The 25,424-nt window shown below is 40.7% G+C and overlaps 1 protein-coding gene across 11 annotated transcripts in view; it reads left to right on the forward strand.

Annotated features, from left to right (window-relative positions):
- Positions 1 to 25,424, forward strand: part of astn1 (astrotactin 1) — a 246,781-nt gene that overhangs the window by 23,776 nt on the left and 197,581 nt on the right. For 7 of the 11 annotated variants that reach the window (XM_071377340.1, XM_071377345.1, XM_071377341.1 and 4 more), the window contains exons 2-4: positions 10,670 to 10,857; positions 19,486 to 19,885; positions 23,088 to 23,243. In XM_071377340.1, the coding sequence (XP_071233441.1) occupies positions 10,670 to 10,857; positions 19,486 to 19,885; positions 23,088 to 23,243 (744 nt within the window). The remainder of the gene's footprint in view (positions 1 to 10,669; positions 10,858 to 19,485; positions 19,886 to 23,087; positions 23,244 to 25,424) is intronic. The other 4 variants (XM_071377342.1, XM_071377343.1, XM_071377348.1 and 1 more) reach the window with 1 other exon arrangement.

Here is a 25,424-nt window from a genome sequence, read left to right on the forward strand (position 1 = left end):
AGTTATATTGACTACGTCCGTCCTAGCTCGATCATTAATATCTTAATTGAAATTACGGATTGCCTCTTATCCACTCGTCATACCCTTATGTCATAGTTTGTACATCTCGATTGTCAGTAGAAACCACATTTGTTTAAGCAAGTCAGCCATATCAGCTATGTTTTTTAAAAGGCAGTAAATGAGGCTGAATGAACTGATTCGCTGCCAGTCAAGGCTCCGCTGATAGCCAGGTGTAGCAGTGGTAAGGATTCACTACATGGTGCTGAAAAGAGAGCTTTGCTGTTGGCCTTTTTGTAGGCCGTAACAGTATGTGGGCACCGTTTGTCACCGTCATAGTTGCAATTCATGTATTGTTTAGTGTTGTGTAGTGGCTTTGCTGGCATTAATTTTAAAAAAGGGAACATGTTTTGATGTATTTAAAAAAAATGTTTAGCTCATTTTTTCAACATATGCATTAAGGTGTCTGTAATAGAATAAACGTGTCAAAAATGAATGTAGACATTAATAAATGCATTTCCATAGCTTCCAAAATATTTTTTACACTAGTGGGGGACTGCCAAGATGGAGGCATGTTGGGTTCAAAACTGCACCCCCCCACCAGTCATCTAGTGTAAATATAAATCATTGGTTAGAGGTTCCATGCCTGTTCTATTCATTGTATTCATATGTGCTGCTGCTGCATTGTGGGGGTGATGTCTAGGCAACCAAAGTTTCATCACATTGTTAAGAGTACAGTAAGAGAACAGTAAGCTGTTCGTAAAAAATTATATATAAAAACATTACGGTTATGACGGTTATTTTATTTTCATGACGGTCTTCATCCATAACCGCCAGTTACACAATTATATGGTATTTGTGTCAGCCCTAGTGTAAATTCTAATTTCTTTGGCAAGTCACAATTTTCCAAACTAAGGAATTTAACTAAAACAAACAGCTTTTCGTGATGTTGGCCTAGCTATCTCCTAATCTCCTATAGGGTGCAATTAATGCTGAAAACACCACAGTACATTTCTGTGATCATTTTCTTTAATGATTCAACTATTTTATATTTATTGCTGAAAGCAAGACAGATGTTTGCTCTGCAGTTAAAAATATAATTCTCTGTGTTTCCTGCCTTATTCTCTTGTCTTCATGTTTGTCCTCTGAGTTTTGAAGGATTGATCCCAAGACTATTATAGGCTTTTCCTCTGTGGCCTTATTTCTGACTTTGTGCCTTAGAATCCTTTTGTCAGGGTACATGTACATTCTATCCTCTGCATATGCCTGTCTGAACCCTGTCACACCATTGGTTAAACATTCTATCCAAACCCTGTTGTGCTGCAAACCTACCATTTACCCAGACATTCTGCACGGTTTGCCTCCTGCTGATTTCTTGCAGGCTGTGAATTGAAACCCAGGAACTAGTTGACATGCAGGTGGTAAAGGTCTCTGTTATTAAATTATTGTAATATTGCCTGATTTTTAGATTACCTGGCAAAACTAAATTTAGCTAGAGCCTGGAGTTGAAAGCAATGTCCTCACATTAAGTTCTGTTGCTGTATATGATCAATGAACCGAGCATGCTTGCGGTCAGCGGAGAGCAGCATTAATTCTACATCCTACATCATGCGAAGTAACTGGCTGATGATAAGTTCATTGTTGTGCCTTCTGCATGTCTCTGATAAGGCCCTGCGACCGAGTCCTCCGTCTGTGTCCACAGTAGTTCTGTAGCCTGGTCCTGTATGGACAAACAGCTGGACTGTGACATATTGTCATTTGGACCTCTGAGGGTGTCTCTAATGTTCTCCTTAATTACAGCGAACACCCTGCATTTTTTAAAGATGCCCAATATTTCAGTTTCTGTCTAAAGATCCATACTATTGATCTCTTGTCGGGTCCAAGTCGGCAAATGGCTGACCATGTCTAATTGCTGTAGTTGGACTCTATTGGCTCAGGTCTATTTCAGTGAGGATATTGGGGATTTTTTCCTTTACTTTTCTCGCAGTTTGACATCAGTGTATCCTCATGGAGATCTTATGGAATGTTTGCTCTATTCCACTTGAGGGATAACCTGGAATATGTTACCACCTACCGCTGAACATGATACCAAGCATTGTGAAGTGCTTGAAACTACATTAGTTCCCTGTACGGCTTGCTAAAAGGATTATGGTTCAAAGCCTTTTATTCACAGTCATTGAACCTGAGAAACAATCTCCAGAGATTAAAGGTGTGTTTACTTGAGTGTGTATTATTTAATACATCTTGTGGCTGAAAAATATCTGGTGACACTGAAGGTAGAAGAACTTGTTAGGTAGAGTTTTCCCCACAAAAATAAATATGCATTCAAATAGAGTACTGGTAGGTCCTTAGCAGCCATGCTAAAAGTACCTCTTTGAAACATAAAGAGCAAACCCTTCTCCAAGGGCATAGTAAGGTGTGTGAAGGTGGATAGTGGATGAGATGCACACACACACACACATACACACACACGCATACACCTTGTAGCACAACTTCAAGATTAGGCCTACAGTACATTAACAATAGTGGCTCTAATTATTTTTAGGTGATTGTCAAGAGTCCAGAGCAGGTTAACCCTGTTACACAGCTATCACAACACGTTTTCTTCCATTTGTTTCGTTATGTAATGTGACGCTGTTCACGTGTGAGACATTATTTGATCAGTTGTCATTGCCATGCCCCCCCCGGCCAGTGTGACTTTTACTGAAGTCAAACGCTGAATCACAATTGGAGCTCGGATTGATCGTGTTGAAACCATCAAACCGAGCCATGTATTTTACATTAACTCCAGGCAAGGACTGTGATCTCCTCACCTTGAAGTTTCCCATTCCCCTGTCCTCTAAGCTGTATCCCATGCCTATTCATCCAACATGAAATATTTAACATGGCTTTAAAACGCTAACCATTACCATTTGCCAGCCATCATGTTCAATACGGCAAGTGTTGGATTGCTTGTTCAAATAAGACTGACTTTGATTGATTGCTCAGTTTCTTAATCCTATTCATGTAGAAAATCGGCATAGTCAAGACACATACCTTGAAACAAACCTTTGGATGGGTACATTTTATGTTTTTAAATGTTCCAAATATTTTTTTCTTGCTTCCCACATAACGTTAAGGGCGTTGAGCTGTAAAAATCTAGAATTGCAATTGTATCTTATTTTTGTAAAGAATATTTGCTTTCATTTGTTTTTCCACAGGCATATGGTTTTCAATGATTAACCAGACAAACTCTTTTTGGTAACCTCAAGGTCTTTGTCTACTCCCAGTCTATAGTAACGATGTAGGATCTTAATTTGAGCCAGTTTGCTACCGCAAACAGGACAATAATCCTGCAGCAACATGCAATGTGAACTATTTTGTGGATTAGAATTAATTACACATTTTTTAGGGGTTGAGGCCTTTTTAAACCTCCAGTAGCTGGGTCACTGCTGCTTAAATTCAGTACAAAACAGACTATAGCCCTCTCTATTGTGCTCTCTCCCACTGGGAAACAGGCCTCCTATTACACATGCAGCTCCAGAAATTGTCCCTCAACCATAACCGTGTTACCTTCGTGATATTTATTTATACAAATAAATATGAATGTGTCTGCAATAGCAACCACAAACTTATTGAAATGAACAAAGCTCAAAGCAAGTCTTTGCGGGGAGTGTCACGGGACCTTTGACAACAATTCAAGCTTGATTTTTCGTGTTGGGATTTAAAGTACTACTACATTTTTTATAACATGTCAATATATAAAGTTGGCTCAAAAGAAAAGAAGCAAGCTCTCAGGTGAAGAAGAAATTCAGGGAAACTGAGGGCCTCTCTAAAGAAGAGCTCAATGACGCCATTTTGCAGGCCTCTAGATATGCTATGGAGGAACAACATTGCAGCCTGGACCATATTATTACCACAGCCGTGGAAAAGGCTGTGGACAACATTCTGCCACCAAATATTGCAGATTTTCCGGTCTAGGTGACTAAAACCAATGATTCAGCCAATGCCTTGACCGTGGTCATGGAAAGATTGAGCAAGTCGCTTAAACAGGCAGAGGGGAAGTATGACCAGCTTCACTTTAAGGTGCGCAAGAACAAAGGAAAGATGGCAGACTATGATAAGAAGATTGAGTACATGTCCCTAAAAGTGACAGAAATGGAAGACCAAAGTTGCATGTCAAATTTGAGATTGTTGGGATTTAACAATTCTGAGGAAGGTTTGGACGCCATTGGGATCCTAAAAAGAAGTGTGCAAATTTTGATCCCTTCATTGGCAGGCCGGGATATCTGCATCGAGAGGGATCACCACCAATTCAGCAAGAACCCTGTGCTTGAGCGGCCTCTCATCCTGATCTGTAAACTGCTGGATTACACCGACCGCTATACTGTTTTTTCCCATCAAGGACATACACCAAGATCTGCAGTACTTTCCCGGATTACAGTGCAGAGATCGTAAAGGAGATGATTGTATTCACTCCGTTAAAGAAGAAGATGACGGTGATTGAGCTAAAGCCATTTTTGTAGTATCCTAAACTGTTTAAGCTAACGCATGGAGGCAACAGGCTTATCTTCAACTCACCCAGGGAGGCATGGGGCTCCCGAGTGGCGCAGCAGTCTAAGACACTGTATCTCAGTGTTAGAGGCATCACTTCAGACACCCTGGTTCGAATCCAGGCTGTATCACAACCGGTCGTGATTGGGAGTCCCATAGGGTGGTGCACAATTGGCCCAGCGTCGCCCTGGTTTGGCCCGTGTAGGCCGTCATTGTAGATAAGAATTTGTTCTTAACTGACTTGCCTTGTAAAATTCCGGCCCAGGCCACAGCACCGGTCCCTGGTTGCATCCCAGAGAAGACACAGTCGCACCGGAGATGAACATCTCTTCACCCCAGGATGAAGTGGTAGCTTGCGGCTAACATGCCCATTTTTTGGGGCTATTGTTTGGAGAACTATAAGCTCACAAATTAAGCTAGCTTCAGCTCTGTGCTTCACAGAACTGAGATTATGAAGTAACTGGCGAGTAGTTTTGTTTTGGAGGACATTGCTGAACCATATGGATAAATAGTTTTTTTCAGATGCTAACAGATACCATAGACTTCCAGTCATTGTGCTAACGCTAGTTAGCATTGGCTCGTGAAATTAGCTCTAACTTCCTTCATACTGGACACAGAGACATACAAATGGTATCCATGAGTTAATCTGACTCTGGGGAAGTAGATACATCCTGGAAGTAGATCAATCCTGAAGTATCCATTTAATCTTCACAGCCATTGCATATTTTTGTTTGTCTTTTTTTTTGGTCAGCTACCATTCAACTTCCCTCTGTTTGCACAGCCATGCCTGCTACTTACTGATGTCGATCTATTGTGCATGTTCCAATGACTGATTTGAATGTTATGAGCTTGAATTTAAGAGGTTTGAATGTGCCAATCAAACATACTTGATGTTTAGAATATTTACACCACATGCAAGTTTTCAGGAAACGAATTTGTTGGATAATGATGTGCTCAGATTCCAAAACAGATGCTATAACATAGTCATCCATTCATGCGCTGCAAACAAGTCAAAGGGAGTATTGATCTTGGTGGATAGAAAACTCCAGATCTCTGTCAATGTCTCAGGGAATGATTCTTGTGGACAATTTGTTTTTGTAATAGTGACCGTGAATCATGTGGAACTTATTTTAGCTTGAATTTACGCCCCCAAATGAGTATAACATGTTCTTGGCTTCCATCAGTGACTCTTTGCTACAGTTCCATGACAGTCATCTCAATGTGGGGGAGATTTAAATGCAACGATAATAGATCCTCAAGTAGTCAGGATTCTCTCCCTGCCTTTTTCCTTGCTCTGATAACTTTTATTGCAGAACTGAATTGAATAGACCTATGGCGGATTCGTAATGGACAGGTGAAAGCTTACTCGTTATACTCTGCCCGACAGATCGTATTCTAGAATTGACTATATTTTGGCGAAATGTACTTTACAAGTTAAATATTATTAATGGGGCTTGCAAAGCAAGAGAACCCACTTTAAATCTTCAACATCTGACTTATAGTTATTCTTATTCTTTTCAACACAACTCATCTGTCACGCCCTGACCTTAATATTCTTTGTTTTCTTTATTATTTTGGTTAGGTCAGGGTGTGACATGGGTGATATATGTTTTTGTCCTGTCTAGGGTTTTTTGTATGTTTATGGGGGTTGTTACCAGTCTAGGTTTTTGTATGTCTATGGTTGCCTAGATTGGTTCTCAATTAGAGGCAGCTGTTTATCGTTGTCTCTGATTGGGAACCATATTTAGGCAGCCATATTCCTTGAGTATTTTGTGGGTGATTATCTATGTCTATGTTTAGTTGCTTGTGTCAGCACTATGATTATATAGCTTCACGTTCGTTTTGTTGTTTTTGTATAGTTCATTCCGTGTTCTTTCTTTATTAAAAGAAGATGCATTCAAATCACGCTGCGCTTTGGTCTCATCGCTATAACGAACGTGACATCATCTTACACCGTTTAAGCTAGAAACGTCATTCAAACTTGAAAACGTGCAGATCCGTCTGGAATAGTGTGTCTCTATGCAACCTTTTGATATTTTTTATACATTTAAAAATATGAAGCTTTTTGTATACATCTTTTTGCCCTCCATCCACTTTCATGTTATTTCCTCAGCATTCCATTGTTACATCATCACTTCCAACATTCTATTCACTGTAAATGCAACAGTGCAACTTTTGACACAGATCAGCTACTTTGACCACTTTGCCAACAACTTTAAAAAGTTAGAGCGTATGAAATCTTCATCTACTTCTCTGCTTTTCAAATCTGAACTCGGAACTAAAATGTATTCAAAACAAGTCAACTTTATTATTTAATTACTGCAGTATTGGAGCTTGTCAACGACCCTCCCGTAGGTGATTCGTTGAGAGCCCAACCAGCAATACTAAGCCACAGCATTTTATAGCACAGTCCATCCTCCTGGATGTTCATGACAAATCACAGATGAGAGAATTTATACAAAGGTACATTTTGCTCTCATGCCAAATATCTGTCTCTAGTTCATTTACTGCTTGCTTGTACAAAAATATTAATGCAACCTAGAATACTAAATCCTTTCTTTAAAGAAACTGGAGATTGGTTCTCCCTGTTACTGACAGACAGGCACACAGACACTAATCATGGAATGTTGTCTTATCACCAATCCATCGTGAATGTACTGTCAGTGTTAAATCTCCCAGAGGCCCACTTTCAGTCCACACACACAGATGATAGTGTTCTAACCCCCCCCCCCTCTATTCTGTTGCATAAAACAACCATTTGATGCAATAACAGTATTATAACTTAATCTTGTAATTTCTGTTCTCACACTTTACAGCTGTTTTTGTAACCGCATTAAAAAGAGGATATGACATCTTGGTCTACTTCTCTGGTATTCAAATCTGGCATTGGAACAAAAATATATCTTACCGATCAAACGTTACAGCTGTTTTAGTAACTGAATCAAGTATGTTTTCTATGAACTCTTAGAAACTGCCGTTTTGACCAAACCCCCAAGAAGTTAGACTAAAAGGTTTAGCAGATTAAATCTTTGTCTACTTCTCTTCTATTTAAATAAAAAATTCAGAACATAAATATCTTCTACCAACCAAAAGTTGCAGCTGTTTATCGGAGTTTAGAGTGATGAAAAGTAGCTAGCTATCGTCAGCTAACTGCTCTCTGTCTCATCAAATATCAAATCAAATCACATTTTATTGGTCACATACATATGGTTAGCAGATGTTAATGCGAGTGTAGTGAAATGCTTGTGCTTCTAGTTCCGACCATGCAGTAATAGGAGCTGCCCAAACGGAGGCATTGCTATGGATACTCACAGACACAGAGGAGCACATGGCAGAGTAGGCAAAACATGTGATGAGGGTGAAGAGGGTGAGACAGCCAAGGCAACAACGCATCGTCCTCCTTCTCGGGATTGTGCTCCATGTCCTAAATATTCAACTGGCTAGTTTTCCTGTCTATAAAGAGAAGGGCAGGCTGTACGTTGATTCTGCTGCTCTTATTGGATAGAGTGAAGCAATCTGGGTGATCACCCGATCACTTCTCATCACACTTCTTTCAGTTTTCACATTCAAGGGTTTTTCTTTATTTTTCCTATTTTTCTACATTGTAGAATAATAGTGAAGACATCAAAACTATGAAATAACACATATGGAATCATGTAGCAACCACAAAAGTGTTAAACAAATCTATTTTATATTTGAGATTCTTCAAATAGCCACCCTTTGCCTTGATGACAGCTTTACACACTCTTGGCATTCTCTCAACCAGCTTCATGAGGTAGTCACCTGGAATGCATTTCAATTAACAGGTGTGCCATCTTAAAAGTTCATTTGTTGAATTTCTTTCCTTCTTAATGTGTTTGAGACAATCAGTTGTGTTGTGACAAGGTAGGAAGGTATACAGAAGATAGCCCTATTTGGTAAAAGACCAAGTCCATATCATGGCAATAACAGCTCAAATAAGCAAAGAGAAACGACAGGCCATCATTACTTTAAGACATGAAGGCCAGTCAATCTGGAAAATGTCAAGAACCTTGAAAGTTTCTTCAAGTGCAGTCGCAAGAATCATCAAGCACTATGATGAAATTGGCTCTCATGAGGACTGCCACAGGAATGGAAGACCCAGAGTTACCTCTGCTGCAGAGGATAAGTTCATTAGAGTTACCAGCCTCAGAAATTGCAGCCCAACGAAATGCTTCACAGAGTTCAAGTAAGAGACACATCTCAACATTAACTGTTCAGAGGAGACTGCGTGAATCAGCCCTTCATGGTCAAATTGCTGCAAAGAAACCACTACTAAAGGACACCAATAATAAGAAGAGACTTTCTTGGGCCAAGAAACACGAGCAATGGATATTAGACCAATGGAAATTTGTGTCAAGAAGGAGAGTGATGGTGTGCTGCATCAGATGAAATTACCTCTACAATCCCCCGACCGCAACCAAACTGAGATAGTTTGGGATGAGTCCGACCGCAGAGTGAAGGTAAAGCAGCCAACAAGTGCTCAGCATATGTGGGAACTCCTTCAAGACTGTTGGAAAAGCATTCCTCATGAAGCTGGTTGAGAGAATGCCAAGAGTGTGTAAAGCTGTCATCAAGGCAAAGGGTGGCTATTTGAACTTTTAACACTTTTTGGTTACTACATGATTCCATATGTGTTATTTCATAGTTTTGATGCTAGAGACACCACACCAACTTTCAAATGTCCAGGCTATCTTATCAACCAATCAATCAATAAATATTTTAATCTCCCTACTTTTTAAACTATAACCTTTCACCACTATTACTACTGCAGTCACTACCACTACTATAACTTATTTAAAAACCATATCGACTTTAAAACAAGCTAGCAAGCACACCACATTTTCTTCAGGAAATGTACTTTTCAGTGATCACTGTTAGCCTAAAGAGTTTATTTATTATTTAGAACTACAGCTAGCTATCAGTAGGTCTACGTATTAACCTATTCTACATACATCTTCAACTACCACAAAAATACTTTTAAACAGCTGTCGTCAATAGATTCACCATCATATTTCTCTCCCCAAAGTATAGCTTAAAACGTTCTAATCATCACATCATCATTCAACTAAAATCAAACTTAATTTACACTGAAAGTTTTACAAAAGGAAATTGTGCATCTATGTATCTGAAACCCACAGCATGAATGATTCAGAGTTGCTTTGCTTTCCTAAGTGTGGTCCACATGATCCAGCCTTTAATTCCCATCTTCAGACAGAAGATCTCTTTGTCCTACGTCTTTCTTCTTTCAGTTTTCACACACAACTACTGTAGTTTAGACATTTCTTCAATCTAACTGCCCCACAATCCAAAGTAATATGGTTGATGTAGTAGTCTATTAAAGTAATCCGACCAATTATTTTACTACATTTAACTAACTACAGTATATGTAACTGCTTTGCTTTAAATAGTGAAGTAAAACTTTTTTAACTTCTTCCATTACCACAAAAATACATTTAAAGAGCCAAAGCAAGCCCCGCAACTTTACTTGTAAAGTTACCATCCAGTTATTATTATTATTATTATTATTATTATTATGGTGCAATTAGAGGGGGTACACAAATAATAGTGGTACACTAATTGTGCTGGTTGGTTGGTGGTCCCATGCAGAGAGGGAAGCGATGGGCTCATTAATAACACTCTCATGCTGAACCAGACCCTGGAGGGAACTCTCTGCTGTAAAAAGTGCCCTGTCACTTTGTCAGATCATTTGCATCTAGGTTAAATCTAGCCCCTAAATCTTATTTACCGGGAGGTCCCATTCTGCTGCGGCACAGTACCATCAGTAATCAGTGTCAGATAAACCTAGTTACAGTACACTCACGCAATTAAAAGCATTCAGTTAGATCACAATTAAGGAACTGAATGTTTCAGTGTATAGGTACACAGGTAATAGATACTAGGGTAATAGTTATTACCCTGCTGGCAAAGAATGTAATGGGTTTTTGTAAAAGGGCATACGATTTCAGAAATTGTTATGCACTGATAATTCAGTATAATATGCTTCCTAACCCAGGTACCATACTCCTCGCTCACTCATATGATAAGCTTGTGAAATGAATTGTTGAAAATGCATCGTCACTGACTCATCCATTATCTGTGTGTCCTGTTTGACTGAAAGAGATCACGGGAAACTCTGAGGATATTCCTCTGGTGCGATGGCGGCAACAGTGGCTGGAGAACGGCACATTGCTCTTTCATATCCACCACCAAGATGGCAGCCAGAACCTCCCCGGCCTCTCCACCACAGACGATCCTGCCAGCGACTCTGCCGAGGAGGAGCTACGCATCCTCCACATCTCTGTCATGGTACGGTACTCTGCTGGCTGGGGTTGGAATGGGGGGGGGGTTTTATTGTGATGTTTGATCATGATGTTAAACAAGGATGTTACTTTCCAGTTATTTGCACTGCTCTAATATAAGTATTAGAACTTGGTGCATTTCTTGGTACATGTGGACATGGTACAATGAAAGGTTGGGACTACATAGATGGATGTCAGTACTTCTAGACATTTGAACAAATTATTCAGCTTTAGAAAAATTATTCTAGTAGCTACTAGGTACATTGCACAGACACATGTCAAATAATGTACTGACCTTGAGTCTTCTCTGCATGGTTTGCATGCATTAGTACACAATGAAAAAGTAGACTGAAAGAGGACAACATTTTCATATTCAATTTCAGTACATTTTTTGTGTGCAATGGTGGTCCGCCGGTAACCTTGTTTTTACCATCCCATATTTTCCTCCAAATCTAAATGTAACATCCATTTGGTCGTTGTTTCCCTGTTTCTATTCCCCTTGCTATTTACTCATGCTAATAGCTGCTTGACAATACATTCACAAAGCTCTTGTGGAGGTGTGAAAGGCTTAGCATGCAGATAGGACAGACCTAGCAACAGATGGCTGCTGCGCTGTGCTCCTGCTCCGGCCTCGCTCACTACAGCTTGTGGCTCGGTTGGAGGGCGGCCTTATAAATCCAGCGTTGCATCACTTCGTTAGCTCCTTGTGGATACGTGCAGCCCCAGCACTCTCTCTCCCAGCAACTGCCAGTCTCTCTCTATACCACAGCTGTCATTGAGCCATTTCCATTGTTCCGCCATACGCCGCAGCCACCAGGATGGCTCGATGGCCAACGATTCTAGCCAGGATTCTACACAGCAGCGTGGCCTGCCATGCACAGTTCAATGCCTGGCCACCAGGCCCACCATGGGACAGTTTAAAACTATTGAATGAATGTAGTCCAACCTGAGGCTTGAAAATAGGCCAGCTATAGCAGGGGCTTAATCTCATAGACATGCAAATTCACTGAACTGCTCCAAACTCAGTTTTGTCACCAGAAGGGGGATTTCCCTCGCCTTGTGGCCATTCCAGCTGAAGTGATAAGGGGCTAAATGTGATGGAAAGACTTGTTTTTTTTTCTCCTGCAAAGATTCTTTAATGCATTACATACTTGTTTTGCAATTGTGTTTCAAAGTTTCAAGTTACTGGTGTGCTCCCTCTGCCACAAGGTGACCACAGTGCCCTTTGCTTCTCTGCCTGAACATCATCCATAATGGATGAGTTACCTTGTGTTCCATGTTCAGCCGCAGGTGAGCTCCTGCAAGTCGAGACACATGTCCTCAGCTCTCTTTTAGCCCAGAGGCAGAGGGAACAACAAGCAACCTCTAACACCGTGCACCACCACCCATGGAGCCACCCTTTTAAAGAGACATACACTCCGGTAGCAGGAAAATATTTTTTTTATTTAACCTTTATTTAACTATGCAAGTCAGTTAAGAACAAATTCTTATTTACAATGACGGCCTAGGAACAGTGGGTTAACTGCCTTCTTCAGGGGCAGAACAACAGATTTTTACCTTGTCAGCTCGTGGATTCGATCTCACAACCTTTCGGTTACTGGCCCAATGCTCTAACCACATGTTAACAAATTCTCCAGATCACTGATAAAGCAGCAAAGTGCGTCAATGCAGTCCATTTCAAAGTTCCCTAAATATTGTAAACTAATTTACATTATAAAGAGGGAAAGAGGAAAATAATTTCACAACGTATTGAAATAAGAAGACATCACAAATATATACAGTGGGGCAAAAAAGTATTTAGTCAGCCACCAATTGTACAAGTTCTCCCACTTAAAAAAATGAGAGAGGCCTGTAATTTTCATCATAGGTACACTTCAACTAGGACAGACAAAATGAGAGAAAAAATCCAGAAAATCACATTGTAGGATTTTTTATGTATTTATTTGCAAATTATGGTGGAAAATAAGTATTTGGTCACCTACAAACAAGCAAGATTTCTGGCTCTCACAGACCTGTAACTTCTTCTTTAAGAGGCTCCTCTGTCCTCCACTCGTTACCTGTATTAATGGCACCTGTTTGAACTTGTTATCAGTATAAAAGACACCTGTCCACAACCTCAAACAGTCACACTCCAAACTCCACTATGGCCAAGACCAAAGAGCTGTCAAAGGACACCAGAAACAAAATTGAAGACCTGCACCAGGCTGGGAAGACTGAATCTGCAATAGGTAAGCAGCTTGGTTTGAAGAAATCAACTGTGGGAGCAATTATTAGGAAATGGAAGACATAAAAGACCACTGATAATCTCCCTCGATCTGGGGCTCCACGCAAGATCTCACCCCGTGGGGTCAAAATGATCACAAGAACGGTGAGCAAAAATCCCAGAACCACACGGGGGGACCTAGTGAATGACCTGCAGAGAGCTGGGACCAAAGTAACAAAGCCTACCATCAGTAACACACTACGCCGCCAGGGACTCAAATCCTGCAGTGCCAGACGTGTCCCCCTGTTTAAGCCAGTACATGTCCAGGCCCGTCTGAAGTTTGCTAGAGAGCATTTGGATGATCCAGAAGAAGATTGGGAGAATGTCATATGGTCAGATGAAACCAAAATATAACTTTTTGGTAAAAACTCAACTCGTCGTGTTTGGAGGACAAAGAATGCTGAGTTGCATCCAAAGAACACCATACCTACTGTGAAGCATGGGGGTGGAAACATCATGCTTTGTGGCTGTTTTTCTGCAAAGGGACCAGGACGACTGATCCGTGTAAAGGAAAGAATGAATGGGGCTATGTATCGTGAGATTTTGAGTGAAAACCTCCTTCCATCAGCAAGGGCATTGAAGATGAAACGTGGTTGGGTCTTTCAGCATGACAATGATCCCAAACACACCGCCCAGGCAACGAAGGAGTGGCTTCGTAAGAAGCATTTCAAGGTCCTGGAGTGGCCTAGCCAGTCTCCAGATCTCAACCCCATAGAAAATCTTTGGAGGGAGTTGAAAGTCCGTGTTGCCCAGCAACAGCCCCAAAACATCACTGCTCTAGAGGAGATCTGCATGGAGGAATGGGCCAAAATACCAGCAACAGTGTGTGAAAACCTTGTGAAGACTTACAGAAAACGTTTGACCTCTGTCATTGCCAACAAAGGGTATATAACAAAGTATTGAGAAACTTTTGTTATTGACCAAATACTTATTTTCCACCATAATTTGCAAATGAATTCATAAAAAATCCTACAATGTCATTTTCTGGATTTTCTTTTCTCATTTTGTCTGTCATAGTTGAAGTGTACCTATGATGAAAATTACAGGCCTCTCTCATCTTTTTAAGTGGGAGAACTTGCACAATTGGTGGCTGACTAAATACTTTTTTGCCCCACTGTATATTTTAAAGCCTGGGGAATACATAAAATCTATTGAATTTTATTGGAGATTTGACATAACAAGCAAATACATAAATAACGCTTAGGTTGACCGGGACTCCACAAGTCTGGGTTTTTCTATACCTCGTGGTATAATCAGCCCGTTTCCATTGAATTAAGGTCTTAGTCCCCAGTGTCCTGCCTGAACTAATAAATCTAGACTCCATGGTATAATTAAAGTCTTAAATGTTTTCCTTCTGCACCTATACATTTTGAACGTCACACCTTTTACCAGTATAGCGTTAGTAAACATGCTAGTGCTCCGTCTTGCTGGGTTAAGATGGGAGTTAAGGGGATCGAGTTTCTGGGGAAACTGGCGGAATGGCGATGGCATGACATTAAGAAATTGGATGCAGACGTGAGCAGAAGAAATACATGTCTTTTTTATTGGTCAGAGGTATAGTATAAGAGCAGGCAGAGATTATGGATACTTAAAATGTAATTAATCAGAAAAACTCGAAACAATGTGACTATAACTCTTCATTTGCTGTTTGATACGATAGAGCAAGGCGACCAGAAGGAATAACTCCAACAACAAACATTTCATACTTTCAATGAAAAAATATCACATAATAAATTCAGAAATAATTGGCCCGGCCGGGGCCTGGACTCAAGACGTTCTTCACAACATTACCAACGGTTTTCCTTTGGGCACCCCCTCAGACCCTTGCACTTTTGGTTTAAGTGCCTGATAAGACCTTGTTTTATGGCCACTCACACCCTTGAAAGGAAATACTATTTCCTCTTTCCACTCTCATTTACTCCACAAATGCCATCCAGATCAGATAAGGCAAGCAGACATGCAGTGACCCATTCATTAATGCAACCATAAGCCCCTGAACTTGAAGATTTACTGGCTACATAATAAAGATTAATGATAAAAGATCATTTTAGTTTGTAATGATATACAATTTAAGGGGACCACACATATCCACCCGGGAGGAAGGAAGGAAGAGGAAATTCAGTTAGAGTAATCTAAACCAAAATATTTAATAAAATATTGTGTTTATAGTTTTGAAGGCTAAAGTTTTTTTTCTCGTGTCTCTCTTCCGGCTGTTCCGTAGGGAGGTAACCACATTTAAAAACAATTATCCAAAGGAACAGTCATAGAAAATGTCAAGGCCTTGCTACAAATCCCAGCTGACTTATCAATTGATCTCTTTAAGTACTGTATGTGTAGGGAAAGCCTTACTCAATTTCTAAGGTTTTTGGGTGGATGTGGGTTTTCAATTGAAGAGGATATGGGGATTTTTAAAAGTATGCTGTAAACTCAGTTGTATCAGCTAACCTACATTAGCAACCAATGGCACAATGTTGTCTGTCAATCTAACTAGTCTTGCAGAGAATCAGAACTCGTAAGCTAAGCTAGCTTAGCTTTTATGTTCTCTCAGTTGTTTTATCAAATTGAGAGTTTTTCTATATATTATGAATGGATTACTAATTAATTTCATTTTCATGAGGTACAATTTGTACATTCTGAATCTCTCAAGAACATATCTTCTTTAATGATTATGCCTTGCAATACAGCAAGAGACTTGAATGTGTCCTTAATAAGAAAAATGTCAGCCTTCATGCGATATTAGCTTTGATGAAATATTCTAAGTTGAATTAAATGATTTAAGTTCATTTCATTAATAACCCATTCCAACAAAACCCCATCGTGCTGTGTGTTTAATGGGGGTTTAACTTTCAAAAATGTTCAATGTCAAAATCAGAAATGGATCATAAACCGTAAAAAAATCATGCTGATAATTGTCACATTTGATTTCATTGTTGTCATTAAATATTCTTTGTTAGCAATTTAACACTGAATAGTTAGACGAATAGTTAGACGAAACTGACAGGTTAGACGATTTGGATGAACTGAAATTATATTTTAAGGACCTCTTGAGTGGCACAGTGGTCTAAGGCACTGCATCGCAGTGCTTGAGGTGTCACTACAGACCGGGGTTCAATCCTAGGCTGTGTCACAGCCGGCCGTGACTAGGAGACCCATGAGGCGACACACAATTGCCCCAGTGTCGTCTGGGTTAGGGGAGGGTTTGGCCAGCCGGGATGTCCTTGTCCCATCGTGATCTAGCAATTCCTCGTGGTGGGCTGTGTTCCTGCAAGCTGACTTTGGTTGTACAACACATTGGTACGGCTGACTTCCGGGTTAAGCGAGCAGTGTGTCAAGAAGCAGTGGGGCTTGGCTGCTTGTGGTTCGGAGGACCCATGGCTCTCAACCTTTGCCTCTCCCGAGTCCGTACGACAGTTGCAGCGATGGGACAAGACACAAAAAAGGGGTAAAAGTACATAAAAATAATATATATACAGTACCAGTCAAAAGTTTGGACACACCTGCTCATTCCAGGGTTTTTCTTTATTTTCTACATTGTAGAATAATACTGAAGACATGAAATAACACATGTACTGTAGTAACCAAAAATTAAGTTGAACAAATCAAAATATATTTTATATTTGAGATTCTTGATTGCCTTGATGACAGCTTTGCACACTCTTGGTATTCTCTCAACCAGCTTCATGAGGAATGCTTTTTCAACAGTCTTGAAGGAGTTCCGACATATGCTGAGCACTTGTTGGCTGCTTTTCCTTCACTTTGAGGTCCAACTCATCCCAAACCATCTCAATTGGGTTGAGGTCGGGGGATTGGGGTGGCCAGGTGATCTGATGCAGCACTCCATCACTCTGCTTGGTCAAATAGCCCTTACACAGCCTGGAGGTGTGTCGGGTCATTGTCCTGTTGAAAAACAAATGGTAGTCCCACTAGGTGCAAACCAGATGGATGGCATATCCTGCAGAACGCTATGGTAGCCATGCTGGTTAAGTGTGCCTTGAATTCTAAGTAAATCACTGACAGTGTCACCAGCAAAGCTTCATGTCTTACAGTAATGATGGACTGTCGTTTCTCTTTGCTTATTTGAGCTGTTCTTGCCATAAGATGGACTTGGTCTTTTACCAAACAGGGCCATATTCTGTATTCCACCCCTACCTTGTCACAACACAACTGATTGTCTCAAACGCATTAAGAAATTCCAAAAATGTACTTTTATCAAGGCACATCTGTTAATTGAAATGCATTCCAGGTGACTACCTCATGAAGCTGGTTGAGAGAATGCCAAGAGTGTCATCAAGGCAAACGGTGGCTATATATTTTGATTTGTTTAACACTTGGTTTCTACACGATTCCATATGTGTTATTTCATAGTTTTGATGTCTTCACTATTATTCTACTATGTAGAAAATAGTAAAAATAAAGAAAAACCCTTGAATGGGTAGGTGTGTCCAAACTTTTGACTGGTACTGTATATATTTTAAAATGTCACGTATTTATGTTGTGTTTATGTCAAACACTCTTTTTAAATCAATGTTAGAAATGTTAAGGGTTACAGTTAGGGTCCTACTGGTTAGTGTTAAAGTTCCTTGGGGTTTATGGTTAAGTTTTGAGTCCAGCTTAAGGTTTATGGTTAAAGGTTATGTTTATGTTAATATGGTTCCAAAGGTATATCTCATGAAAAAGTCATGACACCAGGTTGTCTATACTATGATGACTTCTCCTGTCTCATCAATATTGCAAAGTCAAATTGTCACGGCTGTTGAAGGAGTAGGACCAAGGTGCAGCGTTGTAAGCGTACATTTTCTTTTATTAATAAAAATGACGCCGAATAAAACAATAACACTACAAAAACAAACCGTGAAGCTAAAGGCTATGTGCCCTAAACAAAGTCAACTTCCCACAAACACAAGTGGGCAAAGGGCAGCCTAAGTATGGTTCTCAATCAGAGACAACAATAGACAGCTGTCCCTGATTGAGAACCCTACCCGGCCAAAACATAGAACTACAAAACATAGAACATAGAATACCCACCCCAACTCACGCCCTGACCAAACCAAAATAGAGACATAAAAATGATCTCTAAGGTCAGGGCGGGACAAAAATATGTTTATTTTGGCTCTATATACTGTATATTGTCTTCTGGATACAAAATGCCATGCCTAATCAGGATGAGTTACATTACAGAATTATACGTTATTGAAACTATAGTATTACATTAAAGCATAACCCTTACATAAATGGATTACAGGCTGAAATACTGGCATCCTTTGATGTTTGGTTTGGCTTTGTTGACTCTATAAAAAGAGACAGGCCCTCTTAGTCCACTATTTGATTCCCTGTAATGTACTAAATTACACAAGTTTCCCCTACCTAAAAATCTGCATTGTGGCTAATGCAAATGGTTGGGCCTAATTGCATTTGGTGGCAGATTTTCAATTGACCTCTGAAGAATGTGTTGGCCTATGTACCAGCCCATTGATTGAGTTGTTGTGTGCTACAGTTTGCACTAGAGTGGGAACACTTATGGGTATATCTCCTGGTAACTCTCTGGCCTAGTTATCTTTCTGCTTCATTCCAGTTTGGAATAGCTCAATGACTTTGAAAGTACTAAAAAAAGTAATCAAATAAATTATTTTAACTTTCATTTCCACCCAAAACTGCATACAGATTTGCTGCATACGTGACCTATATTAAGGCATCATTTGTAAATGTCCTTGACTATGCAGAATAAGCAAACAACTTATGCAAATTGACTTTACATTTGCCATTTCAAATTTATGCGAGCAGGTGAAGCACTCTCTCTATGATCCTCGGATATCAGTCTGCATCTGAACAGGGTTTCTCAATTTCAATTTCCGGTTGAGTCATCTCTGTCGCCGTCCTCACATGATTTTTCTTCTCATCATTCATTATTTAGTTGAGCTGAGATCTAAAATGTGCAACAAAGTGGAAGATTTCATCAGACCGTTACTAGCGCTGAACCCACTGAACCCGAGAGTAGAGTCTTTATTGATAGATTATTGATAGAGTCTGATAGCAGCTTTAATAGACGCTCTCTTGGTATAGGGTATATTTCCTAAATGGTTTCAGTTTTTATTCCTCCATGATGCTTCCTAGAGCACTGCTGTTCTCATACACCATGCTTTGGAGATTATCTACATCGTTTTGCATGATGTGCTCTGTGATTATATGGATTTTGAGTTTGTTTGATGTTTTCTTGACGCTGTTGTTAAGATCTATAGTTTTTTCTTCAAGGATCTCTGCTATGCACTAGTGGTGTTTTTACAAATCTAGCAACGTGGGTTGGAGACTTTGGGAAGTTCTTAGTTGAGAGCGGCCATCATTCATCCTTCTCTTTCCCCTTGTGTTTGTTCACAGGGAGGCATGATCGCTTTGCTCCTCTCCATCCTCTGCCTGGTCCTCATCCTCTACACGCGTAGGCGGTGGTGCAAACGCCGCCGTGTGCCCCAGCCCCAGAAGAGCGCCAGTGCAGAGGCGGCCAATGAGATCCACTACATCCCTTCGGTGTTGATGGGAGGCCAGGCCAGGGAGAGCCTGAGAAACTCCAGGGGCCAGGGCCACAATTCCAGCAGCACGCTCAGTATCCGAGAGACTCCCATCCTGGATGGCTACGAGTATGACATCACTGACCTGAGACACCACCTGCAGAGAGAGTGCATGAACGGAGGAGAGGACTTTGCCAGCCAGGTCACACGCACCTTGGACTCCCTTCAGGGCTGCAATGACAAGGCCAGCATGGACCTGACACCTGGTGAGTGTAGGTACAAGCACAAACACACACATACACACACACAGCTATGTCTTACTATACTTGTGAGGACTTTTTGGGGACCAACAATTGATTCCCATAAAAAGTCCTATTTTCCCTAACCCCTGACCTTAACCCTAAATATAACCCTAACCTCAACCCCTAACCCTAACCCTAATTCTAAACCTAACCCCTAAGCCTAAAATAACCTTTTTACAAGTGAGGACCGGCAAAATGTCCTCACTTCTCTGAATTTTAGTTGGTTTACTGTTCTTGTGTGGACTTCTGGTACTTACAAGTATAGTACTACACACACACACACACACACACACACACACACACACACACACACACACACACACACACACACACACACACACACACACACACACACACACACACACACACACACACACACACACACACACATACACACACAAACACAGACAGAAACACTGTAGCGCAATCCCCATTTACATTTAGCTGCGGGACAATTTTTTTTCTATGAGCGGATGGTTGGGGGGTCGGAACATAGATACAAATAATTTGTACACTGCAAATTAATAGCAACAATCCCAAACAGATATTGTATTTGACAAAAACAGAATAATTTCAAACCTTGATTACATACTGTACAGTACGTGACCCGCCACCTGTATTCGGTGTAGGCACATTTAAAATTGTGTTTTTTACATTGGATAAAAGTAGACTCAGAGTTAGAAATTGGTATATCATACACTGCAGTTGAGGATCAATGGGAAAGTAATTCTGCTTTGAAAGTTGATAAACTTATACCTACTGGAGAGCTCTTCTTTGTCTACACCCATTCAGCATTGTTCACACCCTCTTAAGCCAGCCCCACCCATCTCTTTAAGGGTTCACATGCGAGGTCATGTGCTAAACAGAGTGAGTAGTGTAATAAACAACCAAAGATTTCAAGACTAAAAGTGGTAAATGGCTGCCGTTTTATGAGCTCCTAATCAGCTCCTACCGTCTCTTATGACTGAAAAGAGCATCTGGATATCAGAACAGCGATTACTCACCTCGAACTGGACAAAGATTTTTTCTTTAATGAGTCTGACGCGAAGGATATACTGCTTTGTTGAGACAAGGCCCAAATCCCTGTCATCCGCGTGAAGAAAAGACAGAGAAAAAGGGGGAGGAGGGCGGGGTGCCTGGTAAGAATTCGCTGACGAGTAGGTAAACCACCACTACCCTCCGTATTATTGGCCAACGTGCAATCATTGGAAAACAAACTGGACGATCTACAATTAAGACTATCCTCAGCGTTCAACAACCCACAAAGCTCATCACTAAGCTAAGCACCCTGGGACTAAACACCTCCCTCTGCAACTGGATCCTGGACTTCCTGATGTGCCGCCCAATGTGATAAGGGTAGGCAACAACACATCTGCCACTCTGATCCTCAACACTGGAGCCCCTCAGGGGTGCGTGCCTAGTCCCCTCCTGTACTCCATCACCCACGACTGCGTGGCCAAGCACGACTCCAACATCATCATTAAGTTTGACGACACAACAACAGTGGTAGGCCTGATCACCGACAACAATGAAACAGCCAATAGGGAGGAGCTAAGAGACCTGGCAGTTTGGTGCCAGGACAACAACCAAGTTCCTTGGTGTCCAACGAACTATCATGGTCCAAACACACCAAGACAGTTGTGAAGAGGGCACGACAACACCTTTTCCTCCTCAGGAGACTGAAAAGATTTGGCATGGGTCCCCAGATCCTCAAAACGTTATACAGCTGCACCATCGAGAGCATCCTGACTGGTTGCATCACCACCTGGTATGGAAACTGCTCGGCATCTGACCGTAAGGTGCTACAGAGGGTAGTGCGTACGGCCCAGTACATCACTGGGGCCAAGCTTCCTGACATCGAGAACCTATATACTAGGCGGTGTTAAAGGAAGGCCCCAAAAATTGTCAAAGACTCCAGTCACCCAAGTCATAGACTGTTCTCTCTGCTACCGCACAGCAAGCGGTACCGGAGTGGCAAGCCTAGGACCAAAAGGAGGCTCCTTAACAACTTCTACCCCCAAGCCATAAGAGTGCTGAACAATTCATGAAATGGCCACCCGGACTATTGACACCTCCCCACATTGACGCCCCCCCTTATTTTTACACTGCTGCTACTGACTGTTTAGTATCTATGCAAAGTCACTTTACAAATTACCTCGACTAACCTGTACCCCTGCACATTGACTCGATACCGGTACCCCCTGTTTATAGCCTCTTTATTGTTATATATATATTTTTTAAGTGCAGTTTTAAAGCTAGTTTCCTTCAATTTTACACATTGTGCAATAGCTTATGGCTATTGACTCAAACATTATAACAAAATCAATGGAGGCCTGAATGCATCCTGAATGCATTTTGGATTTTTTTTATTCTCCCTGACTGTCTATGTTTTCTTGTGGTGATTGCTAGTTCTCAAAGATTATCTTATTTAAAAATTCACTGAGTATACAAAACAGGACAGTTGCTCTTTCCATGACATAGACTGACCAGGTGAATCCAGGTGAAAGCTATAATCCCTTATTGATGTCACTTGTTAAATCCACTTTAATCAGTTTAGAAAGATTTAAGTGCCTTTGAACGAGGTATGGTAGTAGGTGTCAAGCACACCGGTTTGTGTTAAGAACTGCAACACTGCTGAGTTTTTCATGCTCAACAGTTTCCCGTGTGTATGAAGAATGGTCCACCACCCAAAGGACATTTAGCCAACTAGACACAAAAGTGACAAGCATTGCAGTCAACGTGGGCCAGCATCCCTGTGGAATGCTTTCAACACCTTGTAGAATCTATGCCCTGACGAATTGAGGTTGTTTTGAGGGTAAAAGGAGTGGGGGGTGCAACTCAATATTAGGAAGGTGTTTCTAATGTTTGGTATACTCAGTGTATATAGGTCCATTATATTTTCTACACACTTTATAACTGTTTTGTTTATTTAAGAAATACCAGCCCACCAACCAATAAAATTGTATCTAGTTGTGACAGGAAATGATAGATTATTCCCTGTTTCAAGACCTATACCAATATAAGAACACTGACTTGTTGTTGCCTCTGCCATTCTGTATTAAATCTCTTCCGTTTAGTCCGACATGCTTCTTTTTCATGTTTGTCTTATTTTATTGGGTTTATTTTCATCTCTCATTTCTCTCCCTTATTATGCTTGTTCTGTCATCATCAGGGAGTGACAATACAAAGTTGTCCCTAATGAGCAAGTACAAGGACACCATCATTGCCACCAGCCCTATCGACAGCAATCACCTGCAGCAGAACACTCTCCTCCTCCACAACACCTCCACTGGCCAACGCAAACAACGTCTGTCCAGCAAAACTCGTGGTGAGTCATTCATCTATTTGATCCATATCCACTCTCATTCTTGACCATTGTCACGTGTACCAGTAAAAGACTATATCTGCGTCCCAATGACACCCGATATTCCGTTTAAAGTGCACTTCTTTTGACATGGGCTCATAGGGCTCTAGTCAAAAGTAGTGCACTATATAGGGAATATAGTTCCATTTGGGATCCAGACCCTGAAAGAGAAAAAGACTGGAAAAAGAGGGCATGCCATTCTGAAATGAGACACCAGTTCGTTCAGTTGACCCTGATCATAATCCACTTTGCTCCATGACTGACAAGTGTGAATGGTTTATTTTCAGTTTAGAAAAGCAATTCTAGTTGTGTAGGATGTTATTGGGAGGTACAAATGGCAATGTCACGCTAACCAACTAACTGAGCATTCAGTGGAAGCTAGTGAACTAAAGAGCTATTATGTAGTCATTTTACAGTTATATAGTGTCTACCGTTATATCATTTCCATCTCATTTTGTGAATTGTGAGAAACAAACACGACTCTGGTTTCAGATACTGTTCCTTTGCATTCTTATCCTCGTGTACTTTGTGACTCTCAGTGAGCCTAGGAGAATGTTTCCTTTTCTGACCTTGGTTGAAAACCTGTATAGTGAATATGCACCTGCAATGGCTTTTGCTCCATAATGAGAACTTCAATCAAAGCTCACTGAGGAAGAAAAAAAGAAACCCAACAAACCCTTTTATCAATAATAGACTGAGAACAGAGAGAGCACTGTACTTAACACAGCACACTAATGACATTTTCACTTGGTATTCCAGGAAGCTTGTTAAGCAAAACAGAACATAAATGAGCTGATCACTTTCAGGACAGAAAATGCTAAAGATCCAATCTGTTTTGTCTTAATTCAATAACAAAATAAAAGCATACCATGTCTGCAAAAAAGCCTCTTTGTCTCTCAAGAGTTGTGAGCAGCCTTTGGTCTTGTGCTCTCTGAAAGGAATCTCTGACAGCCCTACGGCCCACTCTGAAAGAGATTGCTGCCTTCAGAATTAAAGCAACATTTTCTCATTCATTTAGTTCAATTTGTTGATTTGGTACATTAGAGGGCAAAGCACAATGAAGGAAAACTGTAAATTCACTATCGGTTTATCTGCTGTTGATGTTTAAAACTGTGAAACAGCGGATCCCCTTGTGACAGCTTTTTTCTCCACAACAAAATCCTCTGTGGTTCTGTACAAAGTGCACACAGGCCAGTATATCTGAATGACTAAGCCTGAGGTTATGTTTGCTTATGTTTGCTTATGTTTGCTATATTGTTTTTGTTTGGACTTGCATTTTAATCCGAGTGATAAAATATGCACATGCACATACACATGTAAGGTCCTTTTGCTATTCTCAGTGGATATTTAACAGCGTTTAGGACTGGGGGGGAAGCTTTTATGTTGATGCCTCCTTCAAATGTGCTGCTCAAAGTGTATGGCAAGCCAAACAACGAGGTTGGAGTCTTTGTCACAGCTGTTGTCTGTTGGGTGTTTGCTGTCCGCTTCCAGGAGCCCTTGTCTTTTTATACAGACCCCTTAAGTCTGTTGTTGTTCCTAACGGTGTTAGACTCAAAGCATCGTGAGTCTACCGTTTTAATTGTAGCATACAATAGGGATACTGAAATAAAATTGTTCCACAAAATATTTGAAACAACAAGCCCAAAGATGAAGCTATGTCTGAATTTGGAGTCAGAAGTCACAATCGTTTTTTAATGTTAACGCTGGTCGAGATGTTCAAGATTCTCATCTGTGTCCCAGCAGTACTTCTCATGCAATCACCTGGTCTATTTACATATGTTGGAGTCACTCTAGTGTGCCTCTCTCTACAGTTGTTGTGGTTACGTCTTTTGTCAGATATCTTTTGGTAGTACTCCTGTGGGTTCTTGCAGCTCTCCTCATGAGCGATTGTCATTCCAGTATCATTGTCGCTGCTGCCAAAAGTACTCTATATTTATTGAGATCCGGCCACCGAAAGCTCAGAACAAAATAACTTTGTTGTAAGACGTGTTTGCACCTGCAGCGCATGCTGAGTGCTAAGCTACATTATGTGTTGAATATTTAAAGAGCCCATCTTTTATTTGTTGCCATAAAGCTTTGGACCTTTGATTCCTTGCCTAATTGTTGAGGCAAATACAATCTCTTCAAACTGCTGCATGTGATTTG

This window comes from Salvelinus alpinus, chromosome 30 (genome assembly GCF_045679555.1).
Source record: "Salvelinus alpinus chromosome 30, SLU_Salpinus.1, whole genome shotgun sequence".
Lineage (NCBI taxonomy): Eukaryota > Metazoa > Chordata > Actinopteri > Salmoniformes > Salmonidae > Salvelinus > Salvelinus alpinus.